The following is a 25,555-nucleotide window of genomic DNA, read 5'->3' as shown; positions in this document are numbered from 1 at the left end:
CACCACAAATTTTGTAATGCAGAAGTTATGTCAACTCATGTGGGAGACATTCAAGCACCTGTCCTATAGTCATGATCTCTCCCCATGTGATTATCACATTTTCATTCCCTTAAGGAAAGGCCTTGAGGGGTCGAAGAGTCCCATCAGACAAGGACGTGCAGCAGGCAGTTATGGACCTCTTCCACAGCAGGGTACTGTGTTTTACCAAATGGGTATCTTAAACGTGGTGCATCTGTGGGATGATTGCCTCTATGCCATGACAATTTTACCTGAGGGGCTTACCAATTCTGGGCTGTATGGCCTTTGAATAGAAACTTTTTTATCACCCCGTATATTTTGATTTTCAATGATATGACAAAAAAGGGATGTGCACTATTGGTAGTCAAGATGGCCATCAATAGATTTAAGCTAATGGTTTGTCGATGGCACTATTGGCTTTTGCCTATCCCTATTTTAGGCAAGATCAATTGTTGTACACTGTTGGTCTTATGTGAGTTAAGTTGTTGTTTTGTTAATCAGTTCAGTTCATACTTGCAGCTGAATTTAATGTAAGTTACGCTGCTTATTGTTTTGTGTTGTATGCATTTCTGATAGTTTCTAATTATGGATAAGGTTGAAACAAGAAAGAAGAGGAAAACTGATTTTGATTCATCTGCTAGTGTTTGATAACTTAAAAATATGTCTGCACTACTATAAAAGCCTAATTACCAGTCTATTTTTTGTTTAATGTTAGCACTGGATTAGAGACTGCTAGAACTTTGTGTTGCAATATTTCAGTATTTCATAGGGCAGCGAAGCAGTAGAAATCATTACAAATAACACTGAATTAAAATCAATCCATAAAAATACACTTTGGTTTCTTGCCAGAAATTGCGTTATTGCCAAATGTCACACAGTCTGGTCAACAGGGCAGTTCTCAATTATGAGAACTGGTTCCAATATGGAATGATTGGGAGGTGTTCATGGAGAGCAGAAGGGGTATGCGATGACAGCACAATCTATAGTTCATTCATTTCTAGAACATTTTTTCAGCAGGGTGCTTGAATTCACTCAAGCCAACTGTGCCTTGCCACCCCCCTCCCCCCTCCCCCCATCCCTCCTCCCCCCCCCCTCCACCCCTCCTCAGCCTCCTTTTGTCCAAAATCTATTTGTGCTGTTTTTAAATTATAATAATGGAAGCCACGAATTCCCTGTACAATTAAATCTTAAAATATGCATGCACTAATGCACTATTAGCACTATCAGATGATGAAACCTGTGTAATTAAAGAAAAAACATGCAATATCAGAATTCCATCTTTTGTTGTGATGCATTTTATTTTATTTGGAAACAATACACAACTAGTTTTTTTTTTTCCATATTGGTGACTGAGTAGGGTAGCTGTGCACCTTGAGGCACTGAGCTAGCAATCCCTGGATTTGGGAGGTGAAGTGGTTCAGATCCATCTGCCAGCAACCTTGTAAATGGTTTCCTGTGATTTCTCATTTTCAATTTAGGCAAAATGCCAGAGTTGGTTCCTTACTGTAGGCCACAGCCAATACCTTCCAAATTCCTTTCTTTCCAGACAGATTCCAGTTCCCTTAAAGATGCAGCCTCTCTGCTTAAATGAAAAGAGCTGCATTGAAGGCAAGCTGAGCATATCTTCGGAGACTCCTGGCACTAAGGCCATATTTATATTGGAAGCCTGCTAGCGATCATCACTTTATACTATGTATTTGTGCATAAAGGTGACTCACACTGCAGAAAGTCAGTGTATCATGTATTGAAGTTTGACTACAAGAATGATGTTCTACTGTTAAATGTCTTATTCTCAATATCCTTGGGACAATGGGTCAAACCATCATGACTCTAACAGTTTTGTAAATAAACATCATACAAATGTTTATTCACAAATTTATTTTTATTTATTTTATTTACAAATTTTTGTTTACAAATACATTAGAGTTGTTACGGTTGGGCTTACTGTTCCAAGGATATTATGAATGTCACATATAAACGACAATGTATGCGTTAATTGTCATCAAAGGCTGTATAACCATATTATCATGCAACTAATTTATGAGGTAACATACATTAGAAGTCTAGTTGAAATTAATGTGTGAATCAATGTTAATTACCATACTGCCAAATAAGGAAATATTTAACTGCACACATATATATGTACTGTTGAGAAAATATGTTGTTGTTGTTGTTGTGGTTCTCAGTCTAGAGACTAGTATGATGCAGCTCTCCATGCTACTCTATCCTGTACAAGCTTCCTCATCTCCCGGTACCTACTGCAACCTACATCCTACTGAATCTGTTTAGTGTATTCATCTCTTGGTCTCCCTCTACGATTTTTACCCTCCACACTGCCCTCCAGTACTAAATTGGTGATCCCTTGATGCCTCAGAATATGTCCTACCAACCAATCCCTTCTTCTAGTCAAGTTGTGCCACAAATTTCTCTTCTCCCCAAATCTATTCAATACCTCCTCATTAGTTATGTGATCTATCCATCTAATCTTCAGCATTCTTCTGTAGCACCACATTTAATGCTGCATGCCCTCGGGAAAAATTACAGCTGTAGTTTCCCCTTGCTTTCAGCCCTTCGCAGTACCAGCACAGCAAGGCCGTTTTGATTAGTGTTACAAGGCCAGATCAGTCAATCATCCAGACTGTAGCCCCTGCAACTACTGAAAAGGCTGCTGCCTCTCTTCAGGAACCACATGTTTGTCTGGCCTCTCAACAGATACCCCTCCGTTGTGGGTGCACCTGTGGTATGGCTATCTGTATCACTGAAGCACATAAGCCTCCCCACCAATGGCAAGGTCCATGGTTCATGGGGAGGGGAGGGGGGGGATATGTTATACTTTTGTGAAAAAAGCTTTTCTTTCTTACTTTTATAGACCAAATATTATTTGTTCAAAGGCCTCCTGCAAGCAAGTTATGTATGTAAAATTAATAAACAAATATATGTGTTGACAAACATGAGCCTTTTAGGGTCCTCTTTAAGAAGATTGACCACTCTTTGAATAAAAATCCTGGCTACATCCTTAAACCTTTCCCCAGAAATCCTACATCACATAACTGAGTCCTATTTTTATCTTAGAAGTATTGGTTATCTAGTATTCTCAGAATTCTGTAATAGTTTAGATAGTTTAGATATTGCCCTGCAGGACTACTCTATCAGAATGATGTTTGTTATTTAAAACCCTCTGGCTACAAACGTGTACTCCTTTTCCCTTTATTCTCAGATTAGTCCTAAATGCTTTGTGTTTTCTGTACAGTTTCGCCCAAAGTCTGCATACCTTTTTCAGAATCTCCAGAGTAGCTTGGCACACTATGCAGTGCTTGCTACGCCATCTGCGGCAGTGCATGGCGGCCTCTTTAGACTGGCCATCAAGGCCACACTCATTGTGTAGGGTTACAACACTCCTGCTTTCTATGGGAAAAATATTCACAATGGAGATGTCCATGTCATCACTGGAAGGGGATGACTGCTGGAGCAGGTTTTGTACTGTCACAGGAGAATAGGTCTAAAATGGCATGGGCATGGAGAGGCATGGTGCCCACACCCCCACAAGGGAACACCAGTGATGGAGGTAACATGTCCATGCCAACATCCAGGCAAGCACTTAGCAATAGAGGCAGCAGAGAAAACAAAGATGATAGCAGGAGTGGTGATAGGGGTTGTGGAGATGGAGGCTGCCTGGGACTACTAACCACTCCGCCTGGTAACAGAGACACCTACAACAAAAATGGCCTTCTCTTTGGGGGCCTGTGCAGATGTTGGAGGCATCTGAAAAAGGGGGGAGGGGGGGGGGGGTGGGGGAGGGAAGGCAGGACAGAGTAGCCAGCACGTGCTGCGTCATATGTGGGTGGAGCTGATCATAGTTTAAGGACACCATGCTGTTGGAGGTGTGCACAATGCAGACGTGGGGGCCTCGGCAGTGATGGATGACCACTGGTTTCCATTTAGGGCAGCAGTCAAATCCACAGGTCCAGATGGTGGAGCCCAGATGAAACCATTGCAAGACAGATGCTGGTGGGTGATCAAGTGTCGGCTGAAGCAGATAAAGCAGTGTATAGTACGGGGGGGCCCAAGAAGAAAATCTGCTAGGCTATGGTCACTAGCTGGAGTAAACCTATATGAGCACAAGCACCTACTGAGGGTTTTCTCAGGAGAAGATTGTGTGATGTATTTTTTTCACCTGAGTTTTGAAAGTACAGGCAAGGTGCTCCACCTCACCATTGGACTGAGGATGAAATGGAGGTGCCACAACATTCCAGATGCCACTCTTTGTACAAAAGTCCTCAAAATCCTGAGACACAGACTGTGGGCCATTGTCTGTCACAAGCATATATGGCAATCTTTCCAAGGAAAAAATCCCTGTAAGGGTCATGGCCGTAGCCACCGTTAATGTGGATGGCAACAAACTACATGAGGAAATTAGGAGAAAATGTCAAGTACAACCATCCAAAAGAAGTTAAGAAGTGTACACACAAAATCAGCATGCCTACACTCCCAGGATTGCTGGGGGCAGGGGAAGGGGTGGGTTGGGGGGTGGGGGTGGGGGGGGGGGGCACAGGGGTATAGAGGCCTGTGGTGCCACTTGATGGGCACAGATTAATTTAAGCCCAAAGTAAGCAACTGAAAATGTGTAATGCTGGTACATTAATAACTGGCGTAACAACCAGAATGTTGAAGGCAAGCTGGCAAATGTGTACACATTTTATCGAACAGGTGCTGGATGTCAGTTTGTGGGTTGTAGTTCTGTGCCTGTTGCACTTTGTCAGTCAACACAGCGGTGATTAATGTGGGCTGTGAATGATGTCCTGTATATGCTTGATTGGAGACAGATTTGATGATCGAGCAGGCCGAGGCAACATGTTGACACCCCATAGAGCACGTTGGGTTACCACAGCAGTATGTAATGCTGTTCATGAATGGCAGCATGACAGGTCAAATCACCAGTCTGACATCAGATTTGCAGTCAGGGTGCGTGGAATAACCACGAGAGCATTCCTGCTGTCATACAAAATCACATCCCAGACCATAACTCCAGGTGTAGGTCCAGTGCGTCTAACATGCAGACAGGTTGGTTGCGTGCCCTCAGTTGGCCTCCTCCTAACCAACACATGGCTTTCACTGGCGCCAAAGTGCATTACAAAATGCAACAGACCTCCACCCCATCCTCCAATGAGCTCTTGCTTGACACCACTGAAGTTGCGAAATGTTGGTGCTTCAGAAACAGTGGGATGCACACTACAGGTCATCTGGCTCAGAGCTCTCCTTGAAGTAACTAATTTGTAACAGTTCATAGGTCACTGTGGTGTCAACTACTGCTCAAATTGCTGCTGCAGATGCAGTACAATGTGCCACAGCCATACACTGAACATGACGGTCTTCTCTCTCGGAACTGCCACATGGCCATCCGGAGCCCAGTCTTCTTGTGCCTGTACATTCTCATGTCCACTGTTACCAGCAGCCACTTACAGTGGCTACTTTCCTACCAAGTTTTTCAACAACATTACAGAAGAAACATCCAGCTTCTCATAGCTCTATTATATGATCTCATTCAGACTCAGTGAGGTGTTGATAAATAGCATCTTTGTCACCTTAAAGGCATTCCTAACTAACATCAACTGCTCACATCAAACCTCAGAGGTAACTAATGCTTACAACCATTATAATGTGCGCCGGCCGGGGTGGCCGAGCGGTTCTAGGTGCTACAGTCCAGAACCGCGCGACTGCTACGGTCGCAGGTTCGAATCCTGCCTCGGGCATGGATGTGTGAGATGTCCTTAGGTTAGTTAGGTTTAAGTAGTTATCAGTTCTAGGGGACTGATGACCTCAGAAGTTAAGTCCCATAGTGCTCAGAGCCATTATAGTGTGCATGTAAAGAAAATCTGATTTGCATACACATAGTGGTGCTGCTAGCACAAAATATGAAGAGACATTATCTTTCAGATTTATTCATAACAAAAATAGAAAAATATTTTTAAAGTATAGCTCTTTAAACACACAAAAATATGAAATCTTAATATTTTTTACATTTTTCAGGATTCAAAGTAAATCTCACTCATGGTGAATTGAAAGCAACTCTTCAGCAGGCTGGGTGCTTCATTGCTGGACCAACAGCTCGTTTGGCTCCTGCTGACAAAGAACTTTACAAGAGAAGAGATGTTACTGCCACAGTTGATAGCAATCCTTTAATTATTGGTATGTTTGTGGTATCTTTCAACTTAATCTTCCATACTATATTTCAAACTCTACTTTTAATAATGTACAGACAGTGCTGGTTGAGAATAACAAATTATTAAGGAATAAAGGAGATCACTCATCAAAAGGCAGAAGTGCTGTATCATTGACAGGTACACAAACAAAGCGTACAGAGCTACACACACACACACACAGATATATGCACATGCATGTCGCCCTGCATTGTGGTCACTTGATTGCCAGCTCTTCCATGGCCCACAGTGATTGGAAAGAGGTGGCAATTGACTGAGCACAATGTAGGGAGACAGGCATCTGCATGTGTGTGTGTGTGTGTGTGTGTGTGTGTGTGTGTGTTGTGAGTGTATATCTGTGTGCATTCCCTCGAGGAATGTATCAAATGAGGTAGTAAATAAGCCTTTTGCAGATATGATAAAATGGTTTGAAACTAATGGTCTCTCCATCAATTTAAAAAAGACCAATTATGTTCTTTTTTTCCTCTAATACAAATGTTACCAATGAATCTAAAAATGGGTGAATGTGAGATTCTAAAGGTTGAGTGCTCCAAATTCTTGGGTCTGCATATAGACAGCAAGGCTTAAATGGCACTACCATATTCAAGATCTGTGGAAAAGGTTAAGCTCAACAACATTTGGCACCGTAAAAACAGCTTACTTTGGCTAGTTCCATAAATTTACGGCCTATGGTGTAATATTCTGTGGAAATCAACTAATAGCAAGAAAAGTGTTCCACACACAGAAGCGAGTCATAAGAATGATGTGTGGAGTACATCCTAGACACTCGAGCAGAAATCTATTTAGAGATCTTCAGAGCTTTACAACTGCTCAATATATTTTTTCCCTGATGTACTCTGCTTCAAAAAAATAGCAACTTATTTAAAACCAATAGCCTGTACCATAATTATAACACCAGAAGAAAACTTGATGTTCCTTATGATTCTAAAAACAAAGAGCATGGTGCAGAAGGAGGTTTTATACAGTGGCAGCCAGATTTTTAATGCTCTTCCACCAATAATTAAAAAACTGGTTGGAAACATACCCAAGCTTAAAGAAAAGCTGAGGCAATGCCTTCTAGATGGATCTTATTATAGTATAGACGAATATCTAAGCCAAAATGCACAATACCCTGCGTATGCTTAAATCTATTTTTGTGACCTTTATGGCCTGATCATCATTCTTTGCCTATCTACATTGTAATTTAAAACTGAAGTGTATGTATATCAATATGTATATGTATAACTGTATAGACACAGATTGTATAACTGTTTATTCTTTCAGAAGTCAAGTATGATAACTCATATGTCGTCTCCTTCATTCCTAAATAATTCATTAAACTCTACTTTTACTTTGTTGGTGTGCTTTTGAAAGAAAAAACATTGTTTTGAGACTATACTAATGGGGGTAGGGAGTAATAAAAAAGCAAATACTAACCAGCAGAGTGCAGTTACAAAGTAATTGTATGACAGAAAGAAAAAATTGTTAACACACAAACACAGACTTCATTATAAGGGACAATTTATTCTGCTTGGGACTAGCATCCAGTCAAAAGTAAGTTTATTCTGATTTCTGAACATCAAAGTAAACTATGATTGTTATACAAGGACATGAAAGGAAAATAGGACTAAAAGACCCGCAGAAGTAGGAAAACAATGGTGTAATACAAGACTGTTAGCTGTAAACAGAAAAGTGACAGGCTCAGGTTCAGTGTCTCCTTGTCCCACTGACCTACAGAAAGAAAAAATATATGACTTTAAAGTTCAAGTTGTACGCATTTTCTGTGTTTTCCATTGGTTTCGTATTGCCTTTCTGTTTGTCTATTACATCACATATTGGCTTACACTCTGAAAGCTTCAGCAGTTCTTCTTCTTCTTCTTTTGTAGTAATTATACTTGTTTCAGGTTCCATTATTTCGAAGAAAGTAGCTGAGGGGACCAAATTTCTAGTTATGGATATTAAAGTTGGAAATGCTGCATTTTATAAGAAAAGTGAGACTGCAAAATTATTAGGTGAAAATATGGTGAGTGTTATTTGATGTGGGGAAACACAGATAACCTTATTAACACAGTGGTCAGATGGAACAGAAAAGTGTTGAAGGATGCAATTCAAATCTCTCAAATTAATTCTTTCTCCATATGGCAGCTCTGTGATGTTAACTTTTTATTCTGTTGTTGATATGTGGTTGCCATCTGATACAGTTTTTTGTACTTATTCTCAAGTTGCTAAATTTTACCAGAAGTTCATCATATAAATCATTATTATTACAAGTTACCTAATTAGTGTGCCTGAGGAATTCTCTTGGCTCTTTGAATTTATCAGATTAGGAGCCCAGAGTTGTATTGATTTACAGGACATGTGATAAAATGGACGCAATCACACTATTGAGCATAGTTGATGAGATAGAGAAATATAATTGTTCAATGGAATCAATTTTAGTATTAGGAAATTTTGGATTTAGGTGGTGTTAAATCAGATGTATCTACTGGAATTGATTCAAATGAAATATTCTGAAATGGTAATTTTTGAAGATAATGATAAGGCAGAAGTATACACAAAAGATGTGCAGTTAGCAACTTTGAAAAAATGTAACAACAAATGCAAGTTTCAAATCATACAGAAAATTGCAGATAATTATATGGAAAATGTCCAAGACAAAACTACCTCATTTGATATGTCTTTGTCACTATACATTGTTTTTCAAAGAAGAGAAATGTCAGATCAGTTGTTAATTTGGAAAACTTTACTAATGATGAAATTTTACTCAAGAAATAACTTGCTTACTGCTCATTTTCTGCAGTTCAACAAATTAGTTCAAGAATAATTATCATCAGGAGCAACATTAGAGGGATTTGATGTTGTTTGCCACCTGTTGTTGACAATGCTGCTGGATTATGATAATCTAGTGACAATACTAGAAATTCTGTCACCAGATACATTAACTCTAGATTTTTTGAAGAACTGACTTTCAAATGAAGAGCAGAAGTGTATTCAAGAAAGACCCCATTAAGCAAATGACAGTTTTTTGTTGCAACCAGGTGAATTGAAGTCCAGTAATTCATGTAGAAATATTAAATCAAATAAAAAAGCTTCTAATTGTTTTACTTTTTGAGTTTATGATCATGAATTAGAAGGATACTCTGGCATATTGTCAAAAAGCAAAGAAAAATGAAGCATAGAAACTGAAACAAAATGCTGCAGGTGCAGTCTCTGATGATCTAGCTGGAAAAGAGAATAGCAAGTTAAGAAAATTTAGCAGCATCATCTCAAATGATACTGGAGCTACACAGCATTTAATAAATACTGTAGTAATATTCAGTTGAAAAACATGGTGAGATTGAAGTTATAAGTTATGTGAATGAGAAGAAAATACCAATTTTGATTACAGATATTCTGTCAAATCCAGAACCCCATCTGTAACTTGCAGTGTAAATTAGAAATCTAAAGGTTTGCAAGTCGTTTTTGAAAAGTGTAAAGGTATTATCCAGAAGGACAATGTGGTTCTTGTTGCTGCACAGAGAAATGAAACAAACTTGTACACATTGAATCTCATACATAAAGAACTTGTATGTTGGTTAGCTTCATCAACACAGATGACTAAATTATGTTCCAAAAGGTAGGCTCACCTGATTTACAATAACACCCATAAGTTCCAGATGCATCTATGTCTACATTTATACTCTGCAGATCACCATGAGCTGCATGGCATGTCCCATTGTTATTAGGGTTTCTTCCTCTTCCATTCACATATGGAGCATGGAACGAATGATGTTTAGAATGCCTTTGTATGTGCAGTAATTATTCTAATTTTATCCTCATGATCGCTGTGTGATTGCTACATAGGGAGTTGCAGTATATTCCTAGAGTAATCATTCAAAGCCAGTTATTGAAACTTTTTTAATAGACTTTCTTGGGATAGTTTATGTCAAGAGTCTTCCAGTTAAGTTTCTTCAGTATCTCTGTGACACTTTCCCACAGATTAAACAAACCTGTGACCATTTGTGCTGCACTTTTATGCATACATTCAACATCCCCTGTTAGTCCTATCTGGTACTACTCCCACACACTTGAGCAATATTCTAGAACCAGTCACATGAGTAATTTGTAAGCAATCTCCTTTGTAGACTGATTGCACTTCCCCAGTATTCCACCCATAAACCAAAGTCATTCATCTGCCTTTCCGTATCCCTGCAAAGTGTTACCCAAATATTTGTACAAATTGGCCTATTCCAACAGTGATTCACTGATATTATAGTCATGGGTTATTTTCTTTTTTCGTTTTGTGAAGTGCAGAATATTATATTTTTGAACATTTTGAAGCAAGTTGCCAATCTGTGCACTACTTTGAAATCATATCAGTACCTGACAACTTCTTTCAGATAGCACTTCATTATAGATAACTGCATCGTCTATAAAAAGCCTGATTTTACTATTAACATTGTCTGCATGGTCATTAATATAAAACATGAACAGAAAGAGTCCCAACACACCTCCCTGAGAGATACCCAAAGTTACTTCTACGTCTGATGATGACTCTCCTTCCAAGATAACATGTTACATCCTCCCTACCAAAAAGTCCTCAGTCCAGTCACAAATTTCACTTACCCCTCAATGATCATACTTTTGATGATAAGCATAGGTATACTACTAAGAAATCAGGAAACACAGCATCTACCTGATTGCACTGATCCAAAGCCTTCAGTATATCACATGAGAAAAGTGCAAGTTGGGTTTCACATGATCGATGTTTTCAAAATCCATACTGGTTGGCATTGAGGAGGTCATTCTGTTCAAGATACCATATTATGTTTGAGCTCAGAATATGTTCTACAAGAAATCAATGTCAAGGATAATGGATGGTAGTCTTGTGGATCACTTCTACTACACTTCTTGCAGGCAGGTGTGACCTGTGCCTTTTTCCAGGAACTAGGCACGGATTTTTGTTTGAGAGATCTACAATAGATAATTGTGGTGTAGAATCTGACAGGGACTCCATCAGGCTCTGGAACTTTGTTCAGTTGTAATGATTTCAGCTGTTTCTCAACACCACTGACAGTAGTACTTATTTCATTCATCTTTTCAGTGGTACAAGGATTAAATTGGGGCAATACTCCTGGGTTTCCCTTAGTAAAGGAACATTTGAAAATGCAGATAAGGATTTCAGCTTTTGCTGTGCTACCGTCAATTTCAGTTCCTGTCTCGTTCACTATGGTCTGAACACTAACTTTGGTGCCACTAACAGACTTTACACAAGACCAGAATTTCTTTTGGTTCTGTGAAAGATTACTTGACAATATTCTGCTATGGTGGTCATTGAAGGCATCATGCATTGCTCTCTTGACAGCCAAAAGCATTTCATCCAGTATCTCTTTATCTATAGCCCTGTGCTTTGATTTACAGCCGTTATGCAGTAATCTCTGTTTCTTTAGAAGTTTCTTTACAGTGACTGTATATCACGGAGGTTCCCTCCCATTATTAACTGTTCTACTGGGTACATACCTATCCAGTGCATGGTTAACTATTCTTTTGCTCTTGAGCCAGAGTTCCTCAACATACTCCTGCCCTGTACTGAAAGTTTCAAATTCCTCATTGAGATGTGACACTACTGATTTTTTATCTAATTCACTAAATACATATATCTTTGTTTGTTTTAGTTGCCCTTTGCACTTTGTTAATCATCGTTGTCACAACAGCATCATGGTCACTGATATCAGTATCGAAGTGGACAACCTCAAAGAGGTCGTGTCTATTAGTTACTATTAGATCCAATGTATTTCCATCATGTGTGGGGTTCCTAACTAACTGTTCAAGGTAGTGTTCAGAGAAGGCATTTATTAAAGTTTCATAGGATGTCTTACCATGTCCATCACTAACAAAACTAATTTTTCCAATTAGTTGTTGGATGAGTAAAGTCTCCACTTGTGTTTACATTATGATTGGGGAACTTACATACAAATGAACTGAGATTTTCTTTAAAGTTTTTGGTTACACAAGGGGATGAGTCTGGTGGACGATAGAAGTATTCACTTATCATTTTATGCCTACCCTGATACTGAATCTTGTCCAAACAATATCACATGCAGCTTCAGTTTCTACCTCAGTGGATTTGAGTTTCTTTTCTACTGTGACAAATACACCACCTCCATTTCCCATTTGTCTATCCTTTCAATATACACTTAAATGTTCCCTAAAAATCTCACTGTTATCAATTTAAGGTTTCAACCAGCTTTCTGTACCTAGTATTATGTGAGCTTCGCTGTTTTTCGTGAGCATTTCAAATTCTGGCACTTTGTTGCAAATCCTTCGACAGTTTACCTTTAGGATTTAAATACTCTAGCGTGTGGGAGGCATTTCTTTCGATCTTATACTGATACTTCTACGCTTCCTACAGCTGTCATTATCTGGATTAGATGAAGAGTTGCCTAATCCAAAAAAATCAGCTGCCTGATTAGCAACCTCTAATGTGTAGTCCACACCTGACCCATTTAGGGGGACCCTACAGTTCTCAACCCTATGGTGCAAATCCAGGAAGTCACAGCTTAGCTTGTTACAGAACCTTCAAGATCTCTGGTTCAGTCATTCCACTCAACTCAGAACCAAAGGTCCACAATCAGTACTGGGGACAATGCTGCAGATTGTCAGCTTCATGGAAACTCCATGTGCAAGGCTGGTCTTCGCAGCCCTCTCTGCCAGTTGCTGGAATGACCCAAGAATGACCTCGGAGCCCTGATGATAGGCATCATTTGTTCCAACATGTGCCACAATCTGCAGTTGGTTTCGCCCTATTACCTAAATGGCTGCTGGAATAGCTTCTTCAACATGTTGAATGAGGCCCCCAGGCATACACGCTGAGTGCATCTGCTGCCCTTTCCTGTCCCTTGTTGCCTTTTCTCTAAAGGGTACCTTCACCCACCAAATGTTTGGAGTGTCAATGAGTAATAGATCCCTACCCTTTTGTATTTGTGTACTCCTGACACTAGACAAAACAGGTCTCCCCAAAGCAGGTGATGTGAGTCCCACTGGCTCAGTTTCAGTGAAAGACAGCACCTCAAACTTGTTGGTTAGGTGGATCAGTACAGCACCCTGAGTCCTCCATGGTCCCTGTCCACCCTATACAGGATGTGTAGATCTACCATTGAAATGCCACTCACAATCAAGTGGGTGAGTAATGACTGGTCCTGTACTTTCTGCAGAGGAGACAAGATGCACAGGAGAGGACAGTATTTGATGTACGTTTGGTACAGGTATCACAGTTACACAAATCTCAGGAGCTCTTCCAACATACTGATTTGCAGCAGCTGCCATTTTTTGACAGCAATCTGGGCGATTTCCAGCTGCATACTGATGTCAACCAACTTATCCTGTGTTCAAGAACAGCATTCACAGTGGGGCTGCATTTTGACTGGTTTAGTGTGTTACAAGGCAGTGAACAAATAACTTTAAATGAAGCCCACTGATTATCTTTTAATCTGTTGAGCTAAAAAGCAGCTAATTCCCTATAAAAATTGAAGAAAATTTACAAAACAAGATTTCTATTAACGCAACATAAAACCTTGTGGTAAAAATGGCTAGTTTTGTAAAATATTTTCATGTTAATTATGATTGTTAGCAAATTCGAAAACAGAGTTAATGTATGATAAATGTTGGTAAGATATAGGACTACTACTCCTTAAGGGAAAACTAGATGTAACACAGTATTTTAGTCAGAAAATGTGCTACAGTAACTAAATCACAAATGCCAATTTGCTACAAATTGCTCATAGATTAAGCAAAGGATAATGGTAGCTTCTGAAAATTCTCAAAAATGCATGTTTATTTGCATTGATATTCAATGAAGTTCAGGAGTGGTCTATTCTTTGGCAGAACTATAAAACATAAATGCTGATTTGCTGTGAAATAAATTACATATCCAAAACCAGTAACTTAGGAAAAGATACTTTTGTAAGTGTCCAAAACTTCTCAAAATATGCTATTTCTCATGTAATAATATTATGAAAAGGAAAATTACTACTCACCATATAACGGAGATGCTGAGTTGCAGATGGATTTTCCACTGTTTCTCATGTAATTGTACAATGATATGGCCAGGAGAGCGGTGTGCTGACCACATGCCCCTCCATATCCACATCCAGTGACACCTGTGGGCTGAGGATGACATGGCGGCCAGTCGCTACCTCTGGGCCTTCATGGCCTGTGCGTAGTTTTAGTTTAATTGTACAATGAAATTAGAGGACTTTTGTTTTGAATGAGGATAGGTCTACTATTCTCAAAAATTGTAATACAACTGATGATAACAGAACGAGTTTATCACGGCACACTCGAATGTTCGAACTTTCACACTGTATCACAATACAAATAGATACTGATACAATCAATGAAAGATTACACAGAAACTATGTGAATAGTAATGTATACGAATCTAGTTCATTAAATTGGCACATGATCTTGTGCATGCAGTCTCACACAAAGGAAAATTCCTAAGTTGGCTTTTATATATAGACTAACATACATATTGCATGGATTTTTCAGTTAGCTGATTTTGATTTTGGTCATACATATGTCGGAATGACCTGTCCACTGCCATCCAAATAAATTACTATGTGTGTACTGTTAGCTGCTGATGTGAAAGAGATTCTTCATGTCAGAATCAGTAAACACTTCATTCAACGGCACAGGGGGTTGGTTAAGGACAAATATTAGATTAATGCATTTTATGTGAAAGTAAAACCGTCCTGACAGCTAGAACATTCAGAAGTCAAATGAAACTCAGTAAATAACAACAGAATGAAATATTATTTTTAGAGTAAGCACTCAAGCGTCATAGAATGCAGCACCTCTGGTGGAAGCACTCTAACAGCATTACAAAATTACTCACAAAATCCACACAACTTGCTGTGCCACTTCTGCGTGCTACACATATACTGAATGGAAACAGACACTGCAGCCCACAAAACATGAAGAGGAAACGCAACTAGACCAATTGAAATTATTCATAGTAAATGGACCAGTCACTCCCCAAGTTCGTATGATAATAAAAGCAACATTTTAACATCTATTGATGACTTTACTCATTTTTACTGTGGATATTTTCAAGAAAGAAAGTCAGAAGTCTGGCGTTCCTGACTACAGGCTCCCAGGCTGTGCTGAGATGGTAGCCACTGTCGCCTGGGGGTTGGTTAAGGACAAATATTAGATTAATGCATTTCATGTGAAACCCCAGTGGCATGTATCATATTGTGAACTCAAAGTGAATGCTCAAGTCTTCACAAAAAGTCTTAAGCTCATTCAATATATACTCTCACCCATCATCACAATGAAGATAACTGATTTTCAAATTAAAATGAGCTGTAGGGTTTGCTTCAAAATTTTTGAAAAACCTTGAGACAAGGGCCGCAGATGGAGCAGACAGAGACGGACGCCAGGACTTGAACCCCATGCACGTGTCCCCCCCCCCCCCCCCCCACCACCACCACCACCCGCCGATCCAGGCGCATCGGGCGATTCCGCGGGTGCGTGATTGGCTGGCTGCGGGAAGCGGAGAGCAGTCCAGCAGAGATATAAGCCCACAACCGATGATATCCCGACACTTTGCCTGAAGATGATGGAGATGCATTCCATCGAAACATTGCTATGAGATGACGATGCTACTCGGCTGACAACCCGTGAAGACTTCATATATGAAATTCGCAGAGAAAGCCTGCACCCTTCGGCATGAATTCACATTGGGTGTCATCCATCATCCATTTATTCCATTCCTCTCATACACACTTTAAATAGCTTATTTATCAAGACATCAAAAGGTTGTAATTGTGAAGTAAGTCCTCCTGGAATAATAGTAAGCTCAGTATTTCCCTATCTCAATTTCACTTTCACGTAATCTTTAAAATTACTATCAAACTGAACTAACACAACAGAGACCTATGCTTCAATAAAGTACCTCTCCTTCTCTCCCACACTCTGTTAATCTATAATTTCATACCAACATCTGCCATCCAGTCTTTGTCATGTATGTGAATAACAATCCATGGTGGTATTTCAAAAGGTTTTGGCATTGTTTTGTGCTTGAAAATGACCATTGGATTAAGTTTAGTACTATCTTCACAACACGAAAGGGTAACAGTGTAGTACATTTTTTCATGTCCACATGTTTTTGTAGTTACAGTTTTGGCAGCTTTCATGGCAACAGTTCTGTTACTTGGCACATCAAATGTCAGAGGAGTTTCATCTATATTCATGGTTTTATTTAGTTCCACACTAATTTTCTTTTGATGTTGAATAATAAAATAATGTAAAGATAACATTTTGTCTTCATTCTCTTGTGGAATTTTCTGAGATATTTTGGTTTTGGTTTGCATGCTAAGTCTATGACAGTTCACAAACCTTTTAAAGTCTCTTAAGTTCCACTCTAGTCCTAGCTTACGAGCATTTATGTGCATCATTTTTGTATCAATTCGAAAGCCATTTTGATAGTGTCCTCGAATCTGTTTCATGTATCATCTTCTAGTTTTCGCCATTTTGCATTCAGTCCTCTATTTGCTCATTCAGTCTTCCTTATTTTTTGCAGCTCTTCTTTACTAGCCTGCCAATAGCAAATGGTTTTTTCTTTTAGTGCAGGGCCAAAATGCCATCCAGCTACTCTGTTTCCATATTCTTCAGCATGTGCTATTACTTTCAATTGATAGCCTGCACCATATGAATACCTCATATTTTTCCATTACGAAACCAGCTACTAATGAAAATATGATACTGTTACCAGTAACACAAATAACTTTCAATTCAAGTTCACTGGCATTGTAGAGTGCAATGACACATCATAGGTTAGACAATGTTCTGGGTTTGTGATGGCACAGTGGGAGGGACACAGTATTAGCAAGCTTGTGTATCCCCACAACTAATGTTCATCACATCAGTGCAGTGCTGCTACCAGTTGAATCCATTGTTGCAAGATAGTGAAAGGTTTCCTGAGACATCGAATATATGGCAATTTTTCAAGTCTGGTAAGTATTTTAAATCAAATGCTGGACATTTTAATATTAATTTCAAGTATAAGATTTACATGAATTTAGAGGCAATTTTCCAAAGAAAATAGTGTGCCTTATAGTCCATACAATATGGTATATTTAGATCAAACAGCTCAGTTTGGTACTGTACCTTTATTTTCAGCACACACAACCTACTTATAATAGGACTAGGAGTTGTATGGTTTCTCTAATGTCACAAAAATATAGTTTGTTTAGAAATGGTGCATGTTCTGCATAATCAAATGTTCTATGTGCATTGCAGAAAAATCCATACAGACTTGAAGAAAGCATTTAGTTGTAGATTCTATGGAAGTAGTAGATGAAAAGTTTTACCTGTTGACATATTATGCTTCATTATTTATAACAAGACTTCAGTAATAAACTGGAGCTAAAGGGATTGGTATAAAGAGAAAAATCTCCCTGCTCATAAAGTGCCGTTATGTCAGACTTTTTAGCCCTTTTAGAACATATCCCTCAAGTATATTTTCATTTATGCAACATGTCAGCTAGTAAGTAATACAGTCATCATATTTTCTGTTGTAATGAGCAGTATATATCACACACATTTGTACTGCCTGATAATTTAAAGATCTTCACTATCTTTAAGAAAGGGGAGAAAACTGATGTTAAAAATTTCAGACCAATATCTCTCCTGTCTGAGTTTTCAAAGGTACTAGAAAAGCTCATGTATTCTAGAATTTTAGAACACCTACATAAATTCAATATTCTCAGCAAACATCAGTTTGGTTTCCGGAAAGGTCTGTCAACTGAACAAGCAATATATGCTTTTATAGATAAGGTTTTGGAATCTCTAAATGAGAAAATGGTGACAACAGGGTTATTTTGTGATTTATGTAAAGCCTTTGACACTGTGAACCACCAAATACTGTTACTGAAGGCAGACCATCTAGGAATAAGTGGTGTAGCAAATAACTGGCTTCTGTCATACCTGACAGAGAGGAAACAGAAAGTAGTCTTAGATAAGTCAGACAATTTGTGTGGTGGAATGATTTCATCGGAATGGAGAGACATAAATTGTGGAGTTCCACAGGGCTCTATTCTTGGTCCTTTACTGTTCCTGTTATTTATAAATGATTTACCTTATTCTTCAATGATTCAGTGCAATTTTACCATCTTTGCAGATGATACTAACATAATGGTTAATGGTCTTAAATGTGAAAATGTTCAAGAGTCTGTTAATACTATTCTTATAGATTTAATGAAATGGTTTACTGCAAATGGTCTTTCACTTAACCTGAGTAAGACTAATTATATTCAGTTCACCCCAACTGCCAAAACTGAGGAAGAAATGACTGTTAAATATGCCACACAGGTCATAGAAAGAGTGGAAGTAACAAAGTTTCTAGGCGTGAAGATTGACTGTAGAGTAAACTGGTCCCATCACATTTTAGATCTTTACAAGAGACTCAGCTCTTCAGTTTTTGCAATGCGAATCATCTCTGTCAGTGCAAACTTAAGCATTAAAAAAGCTGCATATTATGGTTACTTCCATTCTTTGATGGCATATGGAATTATTTTCTGGGGAAATCAACCTCTTGCAAAGAAAATATTCATTGCTCAGAAGCGTGTTGTAAGAGTGATGTCTGGTGTAGATCCTAGATGCAGCTGCAGAAGCCTATTCCGGAATCTGGGAATTCTTACAACTACTTCTCAATATATATACTCACTTATGTGTTTCATAAGTAAAAACACTGATTTATACAAATGTAACAGTGAATACCATCAGTATAACACAAGGAGGAAACATGATTTCCACACTGAAGGTAAAAATTTGAAGATTGTGCAGAAGGGTGTACAGTCCTCTGGTATAAAGATATTTAATGCTCTTCCTCCAGAAATCAAATGTGAAATTGCCAACAAATCTACATTTAAAGAGCTTCTGAGGCAATTTCTTTTAGCCATGTCATTTTACAGTTTGGAAGAGTTTATGAAACACAGTGAGAAACGGCCTTAAAATAAGATGTATTATCATATAAATTGAACATTAAGCTGAACATTCTTGTCACATATGTAACTCTTTTAGTGTTAACTGCTTATATTTAACAGTCTGGGTTATATGACCTTTTCAGGTTTAATTTACTTTGTTTTATACCTGTAATCTGTAGGTCTAAGGATTCTCATTCCATTATATTGTGTTATGGATCATTGTAGTGGTTAAGTAACTTTATATTCTTTACCTGTAAACATAGTGTACAAGTACTTGTCATTGACAATGTAAAAATTGACACACACTACATCCATGTGAAATTGTCACAGTTGGATCCATGGTGTAAGAAATAAATAAATAAAAAAAAAAAAAATATGAAAGTGGACAAAATCCCAGAGCAAGTACATTTATTCAATTAAACTAATGAACCATACAATTTATATAGCCTCAAGCACCCACCCACCGCCACCTATTACAGTGTCACCTTTGTATGACTTTGAAGACAGATTAAAATTCACTGCACAGGTATCTATGTAGAGATGACATCCACTTAACTGGTATGACACATTAAAGGACAAAAAGGAACTGTCTGCCTTCTGGATTTTCCATATCAATTTGGCTAGCATGCTTAACACCACCATATGTCTCATGTGACGTTGCTGCATGCTATACTACATGAGCCCTTTGAATCTTCTCATGCAGGACTACTTTCGCTGAATTCCAGAGATGGCAAACTGGCTCCTAAAATATCCTCCTTGCATCCCACCACCCTCAGAATTTAACCTCAATTTAAATAATCTCCATTCTGTCCCGTACATCCAAATCCTGTGTGGCGTCTGTTAGCAATTTATCATTTATTTACACATTCCCCTTCAAAAAGTACAACCCGTTCCTTCTACTCCCTCCCTCCCACTTTCTCTTTTTTCCCTTCTTTCAATTCTTTAACTGCATCATTCTCTTCCTCTTCTCTTCCATCCTTATTTGTCACATTGTCTTTTGTATCATCTTTGAACTATAACTGGCACAATCCTTATGTCTTTTACTTGTCTCAATATATCTGAAGATGTTCAGAGTATGACAAAACCAGTTATACTGTAAATACAAATGTGACAATAACTGTAATTAAAATTTTAGAGTAATTTTATTATCAACTGGGAAGTTATTGGAAGCACACTTTTTCAATAAGTAGAAATTACAGTATGGTTTCTGCAATCATGTAGTATCACTACAACATGGAGACATTGTGATTCCTTTTCTGTTTCCTTTAAGAACAATACTGCTATAAATGTTTGACAGTCTGCTGAGGGTTATTTGGGTGACAAAGTAGGTGTCATACATTTTGAACAACTAAACACATAGTATCTATGTTCAGTTTTTGATGATATTGTGTATTATTCTTTTCAGATTGAGGTTGCTGATGGCCTAGGAGTAAAGTGTCGAGTTGTACTGTCAAAAATGGATACACCTATTGGAAAGGCAGTTGGTAATGGACTAGAAGTTGCTGAGGCCATTGACTGCCTTAAGGGGAATGGGCCCTCAGACTTAAATGATCTTGTCACAACTCTTGGTAAGGGACAGTTTCTAAATGAATCTAAACATAAATATAATATATTTAATAAGCCAAAGTGATACTGTAAGTCACTTTGAAAACTAATATTTATACACTTCAAGAATACTAATAGAAATGATGCACCATAGAGGAATTATCTGAATGGGTTTGGAATTGGTGGATGTGATGTCCATGTACAAACAAATTATTACAATTTCAGAAAAATTGGCTGATTTATTCAAAATAAAGATCTTCATAAATTGAGCAACTCAATAATGCATTGGTCCACCTCTGGCCCTTATGAAATGTGTTATTTGGCTTGGTATTGGTTGAAAGAATTGCTGGATGCCCTCCTGAGGTACATCATGTCAAATTCTGTCCAGTTGGCATCAAAATCCCAAGCTGACTAGAGGGCACTGCCCATAATGCTTGAAACATTCCCAATTGGGGAGAGATCTGGAGCACTTGCTGGCCAAGGTAAGATTTGGAAAGCATGGAGACAAGCAATACAAACTCTCACCATATGCAGGAAGATATTACCTTGCTGAAATGTAAGCCCAGGATGGGTGTAGAATATCACTGTTCTGTGAGAATGCCATGGATGACTACCAAAAGGGTCCTGATATGAAAAGAAATGGCACCCCAGATCATCACTCCTGGTTGTTGGGCCATATGGCAGATGACAGTTAGGTTGGTATCCCATCACTGTCCAGAATGTATGCAGACACGTCTTCGACGTGGAACCTCATTGGCTGTAGTGATGAATCTCACTTTGAACTAAGTCTTTATGACCAGTGGAGACATGTCTGGAGAAGCATCAGACATTGATGGGGATACCAACCTGACTGTTGCCGCCATATGGCCTGACATCCGGGAGTGGTGGCCTGGGTTGTAATTTCATTTCATAGCAGAATGCCTTTGGTGGTCATCTACAGCACCCTTAAAGCACAGTGGTACGTTGATCATATTCTCCAACCTGTTTTGTTGCCTTTCATGACAAGCCATCCTGAGCTTACAATTAAGTAAGATTAAGTAAGATGATGCCCCCCCCCTCCCCCCCCCCCCCCCCCACACACACACATACACGGTGAGAGAGTCTACTACTTGTCTTCGTGCTTGACAAACCCTACCTTGATCAGAAAGGTCTCCAGATCTCTCCCCAATTGAGAACATTAGAGCATTATGGGCAAGGCCCTCAAACCAGCTCAGGGTTTTGACGATCTAGCACATCGACTGGACAGAATTTGGCACAATATCTCTCAGCAGAACATCCAACAACTCTATCAATTAATTCCAAGCTGAATAACTACTTTGTTTGTTCAAGTACATGATGTCTACTGATTTCTGTCTCATTTGGATAATTCCTTTGTGGTTCTCTATTTTTTATTTTTTTAAAATTATTTTTAAGAGTATGTGTGTGATGATATACCAAAGAATTTCTGCTTTGCCGAACACTTCACTATTATTGTCCACACCAAACCTAATTAAATTTCTAACTAATCAGGATAAGTAAAACTATGGAACCTGAAAGCTTGTATTTTTAAATTTTGATGGGAATTAAACAAAAGGTCTTGTATTAACAATGCAATAAACTACAAGAATGCTGAATGAGTTAACACACAGAGGTAGACAAATTTATTCTTTCATTAAGTCACTGGTACTCAGTTAAACTGTGAATAACGTAAGATATAAACAAACAATGGAAATCCTGAGTTGGAAAATGAACAATATTACAAAAACGATAGATTGCTACACATCATAAAAATGACATGTTAAGTTATAGACAGGTTCAATGAAAATTTCTGCTATGCATTAAGCTTTTGGCCAAAGCCTCCTTCAGAAAGGGAGGGAAACAAACACACATTCACACATGCAGGCACCCCTCATGCACACACAAGTGCTATCCTGAGCTACTACAGCCAGAATGATGCAACTGAATTGAATAGAATCAGCAATCTGGAGTGGGGAAAAGAAGCAGGGGGGATAATAGGGTATGAGTGGGGGAGATAAGTGAGTGCTGCCTGGTGGGGCATGCACAGACTAGATGGTGGCGGGAGGGGAGGTGTTGGGGGAGGTGGGGATGGGAAGGAAATAGGGAGCGGAAAAGAGAAGGAGGAAAGACTGGAGGATGTGTTAGCAGAGAGCACTACATAATGAGGGTGAGGGAACATGAAGTGGGAGAAGGTGATATAACAGAGGGGTCAGAAGCTCTCGAGTGGAGAGTGTAGGGACAGTAGATTACCATAGGTTCAAGCAGCGATAGCTTCAGGAGGAGGGAATGCAGTGTAATGATAATTCCCATCTGTTACATTCAGAAAACCTGGTGTTGATGGGGAGAATACAGATGGCAGGGGTTGAGAAGCAGACATTGTATTCTTGCATGTTATTTTCAGGTTGCACATTGTGCCACAGGGTGATCCACTTTACTCTTTGCCACACTCCTAGTGAGCAGTTGATTGATAGTCATACCAATATAAAGCTCTGCAATGATTGCAGCAGAGCTGAGGGGCTATTCACAAAGTGAGATCCAATTAGTCACAAAATGGAAATCACTACAAAAATAAAAAATGTTTCATTTGCACCAGTTAGCTGTACCTTCCAGCTACTTCTCTCCATACTTGCCCCTCCAACTTTCCATTACCCTCATCATGGAAGGCAGCCACCTGTGTTTTCCACCAATTCTCTACACTTGTCTGCAGCTCATTGTCTGTGCCAAAATGTTGTTTTAAGAACCATTAGCTCATGTGAGAAGAGATGAAAAACAAAGGGAGCCAATTATGGGCTGTATTGTGGGTGATCAAACACTCCCCAACAAAAAAGTTGCAGGAGCACCTTCATTGCCCCTGCAGAGTGAGCCTGAGAACTGTCATGAACAAGAAAATGCAAGAAATTTGTGTTATGTTGGCTGCATCACATCAGGCAAAATCTCTCACCAGGCCCTCATACATGGTGGGAGACACTGTTGTTCTAGGCATCTTTACGTGTTCACTGTACGCTCAGAACTGAAAAGAGAGACATGACACAATTGACGGGCATACTAGAGGACTGCACAACACATTGGAGCCTTGCTGTAGTTTCCATTTTATGCCCAATCACATTTTATGAATAGCCCTTGTAAAACATGGCTGCTTTCACAGGTGGCCCAGTCTCAGACAGGGTATGATAAGCCTGTGACAGGACTGGGATGGAAGTGCTGGGTAGGTCTTGCATATTGGTGTCCCACAGGCATATAATCCCAGTGGCAAGTGGTTGGGACTGGGGATGGCCTAGGAATGGATTAGCATGTTATGGATGTTGGATGGGTGATGGGACATCCCTTTAGTAGGGGTGAGAATGATCCTGAGTAGGATGTTCTTCATTTAAGGGGATGATTGTACATTTTCAAAGCCCTGATGAAGGATGTAGCTCAGTGGTGCCAGTCAGGGGTGGCAAGGGGTGACAAAGGGGCTGCTCCTTTGTAGCTGGTTCTTTGTGGCAGTGCAAGGATTGGGGTGGCACAAGAAATCTGTTTACAGACTGGATCTGTTTATAGTGTCTTTGTGAGACCTTTAGCATTCTGTAAAACAGCTGCAAAGGAGCCCCCCTTTGTCACCCATTATCTCCCCAGACTGGAACCACTGAACCACACCCTTTGTCAGGACTTTGATTATGTATCATCATACCCTGAAATGAGGGATATCTTACCCAAAGTCCTTCCCATAACTCCTAAAGTGCTATTGTGTCACGATCTGCCCTCCACAACATCCTAGTCCATCCACGTGCCATTCCCAACCCTAACTCCTTGGCACTTGATTCATACCCCTGTGGAAGACCCCAGTGCATGACCCGCCCAATCCGTGCACCCAGCACTTCCTACTCGAGTCCTGTTAGAGGCTTCATCATATGTTTATTTATTAGCCATTCAGCATGTTTAGCATGCAATTGGCTTTGTCAAAATACATTTTACATATTTCATAAAAGTATAGTTGTTACTAATTTTTACATTTTACATTATGCACACATATCGATACATCTTTTTAGTAGTTAGTAATTTGTACGTGTTACTCATATCGTCATTTTCATATACATAAATACATATAAATACATAAACTTCTTACTAATCAGACAATTTCAGCAGTAATCATTATACAGTTTACATTCAAGAATTAATTATAAGGTTTTACACATTTAGTTAATGATACATACATTATTTCATTATTTATACATTCCTTCCAAATTACTTCCAATATATTCTTCAATTGAGTGGTATGCTTTATTTTTGAGCCATGCGTCTAATACCTCCTTAAATTTAAAGAGGGGTGAGAGTTTTGACGGATTGTGGCACTTTACTATGTAACTTTAAACTTAGGTGTTTGTGACCGTTGTGTGTCAGTGACCATCTAGAATATGGTATATCAAGCATGCAGTTGTTTCGAGTGCTGTGCAAATGTAAATTCATTCTCTGTGTAAATTGTTGTATTTTTTTAACGTATATTAAGCAGTTATACATATAGAGACTTGGGAGTGTCATTATGTTTAATACACTGAAGTGCTCCTTACAGGTTTCTCTTGGACTCAATCCTTGTATACATCTAGTTGCTTTTTTTGCCATTTGAATACACGGTTTGTGCCTGGTGAATTACCCCATAACAGAATCTTGTATTGTAGCTGTGACTGAAAGAATGTATAGTCGCAAAGCACGAATAAACTTTTACTGACAGAATGTTGTTGTTGTTGTTGTGGTCTTCAGTCCTGAGACTGGTTTGATGCAGCTCTCCATGCTACTCTATCCTGTGCAAGCTTTTTCATCTCCCAGTACCTACTGCAACCTACATCCTTCTGA

The 25,555-nt window shown here is 39.0% G+C and overlaps 1 protein-coding gene across 1 annotated transcript in view; it reads left to right on the top strand.

Annotated features, from left to right (window-relative positions):
- The window catches only part of LOC126199142 (thymidine phosphorylase-like), a 211,738-nt gene that overhangs the window by 142,381 nt on the left and 43,802 nt on the right, over window positions 1-25,555 (top strand). Inside the window, exons 5-7 of the mRNA XM_049935898.1 lie at window positions 6,046-6,204; window positions 8,120-8,238; window positions 20,589-20,751. Of these exons, the coding sequence (XP_049791855.1) occupies window positions 6,046-6,204; window positions 8,120-8,238; window positions 20,589-20,751 (441 nt within the window). The remainder of the gene's footprint in view (window positions 1-6,045; window positions 6,205-8,119; window positions 8,239-20,588; window positions 20,752-25,555) is intronic.

Source organism: Schistocerca nitens, chromosome 8, assembly GCF_023898315.1.
Source record: "Schistocerca nitens isolate TAMUIC-IGC-003100 chromosome 8, iqSchNite1.1, whole genome shotgun sequence".
NCBI classification, from domain to species: Eukaryota; Metazoa; Arthropoda; class Insecta; order Orthoptera; family Acrididae; genus Schistocerca; species Schistocerca nitens.
This window is presented reverse-complemented; position numbering and strand designations above follow the sequence as displayed.